General features: G+C 45.1%; 1 protein-coding gene across 3 annotated transcripts in view; it reads right to left on the reverse strand.

Moving 5' to 3' along the window:
• Positions 1 to 522: 522 nt before the first annotated feature.
• The window catches only part of LOC109287452 (ketosamine-3-kinase-like), a 9,257-nt gene continuing 7,627 nt past the window's right edge, over positions 523 to 2,152 (reverse strand). For all 3 annotated transcript variants that reach the window (XM_019502567.1, XM_019502560.1, XM_019502575.1), the window contains exon 6: positions 523 to 1,124. In XM_019502567.1, coding sequence (XP_019358112.1) covers positions 786 to 1,124 — 339 coding nt within the window. In that variant the 3' untranslated portion in view covers positions 523 to 785. The remainder of the gene's footprint in view (positions 1,125 to 2,152) is intronic.

Here is a 2,152-nt window from a genome sequence, read left to right on the forward strand (position 1 = left end):
CTTCTGTATCAGCATCTCTGCACTTAAAAATGGCAGCTGGGGCACTTGAACTAAAGCTTCTTCTACGAGCTTTAGTTCAAGAGCCCCCACTACCATTTTTAAGTGCGGGGACGCTGATACAGAAGATGCAGGAGGCTGCTGGAGCACGGCAATTGCCACGCTTCAGCAGACTCAATTAATCTGACACGCTGGAATTCCAATGTGTTGGAGCAGCCTCCACGTTCGTGTATAGGCGTCCCTACTGATTTGGTACAGAAGGCTAGGAATGCATAGCTGAAAAGAATCTGAGCAAGCTAGCAAGAACTAGAACAACCAGTCTGCGACTTTCAGGCATTTGCATAAATACCTAAAGAAAGAGACTCTCCTACTGATTTTTTCAGTTATGTGCAGCTGGGTATATTTAATGATACATACTCTGCTCTGAGGCACATCTGGTCCCCTCACTTTCTTCCAAAATACTTGCACTCAAGTGTTTTTTTCTAATTAATTCTGCTTCAACTGAAGTGTCCGCCATCAGCTGTGCTGTGTCAGCTTTTTCATGTAACTCTGGAATTAACTACTTTCTTGGAAAGCTCGCTAGAACTATTCCTGCAACAGGTATCTTAAGACGACAAGACTGAAATGTCACTCTTGGGATCCACTGTAACCCACCAATTCTAGATCTTTAGTTGTGCAAAGAGGGCAAGGGTCAAGGATCTATTTAATGCTCTTATGACTTCAGTTGCATTACCAAGAAACGCAGAGCTTTCCAGGCAGGGAGTGAGACGCTATGCTTGAGAGGGAAGTCATTTCACCAGGTTTCTCATGATACTGAGAGAGGACCCTCTGTACCCTGTGCCAAAATGGTTCCAGTGGTTCATGTAGTGGAAAAGCTGATACAACTTAAGTCGTTTCTCAAAGCCCGGAGCTTTGGGAATTTTACTATGGTAGGAAGAGTAAAAAGAGCTGTTGAAACCACCAAACATCCCAGCTATTGCGAGTTCATACTCTGAATGACCATAGAAGGAAGCAGGGTCAAAGATAATTGGGCCAAAGTCATCCTCAGCTACGTTTCCTCCCCATAGATCACCATGGAGGAGAGCAGGAATGATCTCCATGTCACAGAACAAACCGGGTATCTTCAGCTGCAGGAAGAAAAAGTGAGAGGTACCAGTAAGATACTTTGAGGTGAAAGATGGTAAGGTTTGATTACTTCAGACAACAGTTGCTAAAATCATCAGCGAAACTCCATACACGCTACAGAAAGTGAATTAAGACATTTACAAAAGGAACTGATTACTCAAAACTGCAATGAAAACAGAGTGGTGAATTTGATGTTTAAAATAAAATAAATAAGAACACATGCATGATTTCTATTTTTTCAGAACCAGAGACCCAAGCAACTGAAGTTCAGTCACCCAGTCACATATCCTGTTGTTGGAATTAGTGCAAGATGGAGTCTCTACACCTGGGGTCGGCAGACAACCTATGGCTCATGGGCTGGATTCAGCCCACACGGCCATTTAAACTGGCTCATGGATGCAGGACTTCAGCATGTGGGGATGGAAAAACAACAGTGGGAGAAACAAAGTGGTGGCAGCCAGGTCCTAATGCCTCCTTTCTACCTCTGACCTGAGCTGGGTCACTCCAGCCAGCAACCTAAAAAGGTTGCTGACCACTGCTCTACACACAATTAAAAGCGGTCATGTTTTTTAAGTTTCAGGATGTGCGGTAACTGTTTTAAGCAGCAGTGGTATTAAGAAGTAATGCACTCAAGGCTCCAACTTCATCCAGTTGCCCAAGTATGAGGACACAGTGCCCACTGGGAGAAGGTATAAGAAGCTTTCTATTTTCCATAAGTAGAGATCCACAAAGTAGGTAGCTAAAAATGAATCAATTCAGTGAAGACACAAATATTATGTAAAGAGGTAGTGCTACTGAACAACCCAATGTGTTCCCTTATACCAGGGATGGGCAATTATTTTGGGTGGTGGGCTGCTTAAGGAGGCTTGGTGAACTGTTGAGGGCTGTGTAGGTAGCCCTGCCCCTGGACAGGTGCCCTACCCCCTGGGCGCTATCTTGGGACTGGAAGTCCCACCCTGGCCTTTGCCACCAGAAGTCCCTCTCCTTGCCCCCTGGAAATACTCCTTTGGGGGGGGGGGGGCTTAGAACC

Source organism: Gavialis gangeticus, unplaced genomic scaffold, assembly GCF_001723915.1.
Source record: "Gavialis gangeticus isolate Ggan-Ray unplaced genomic scaffold, GavGan_comp1, whole genome shotgun sequence".
Classification (NCBI taxonomy): domain Eukaryota; kingdom Metazoa; phylum Chordata; order Crocodylia; family Gavialidae; genus Gavialis; species Gavialis gangeticus.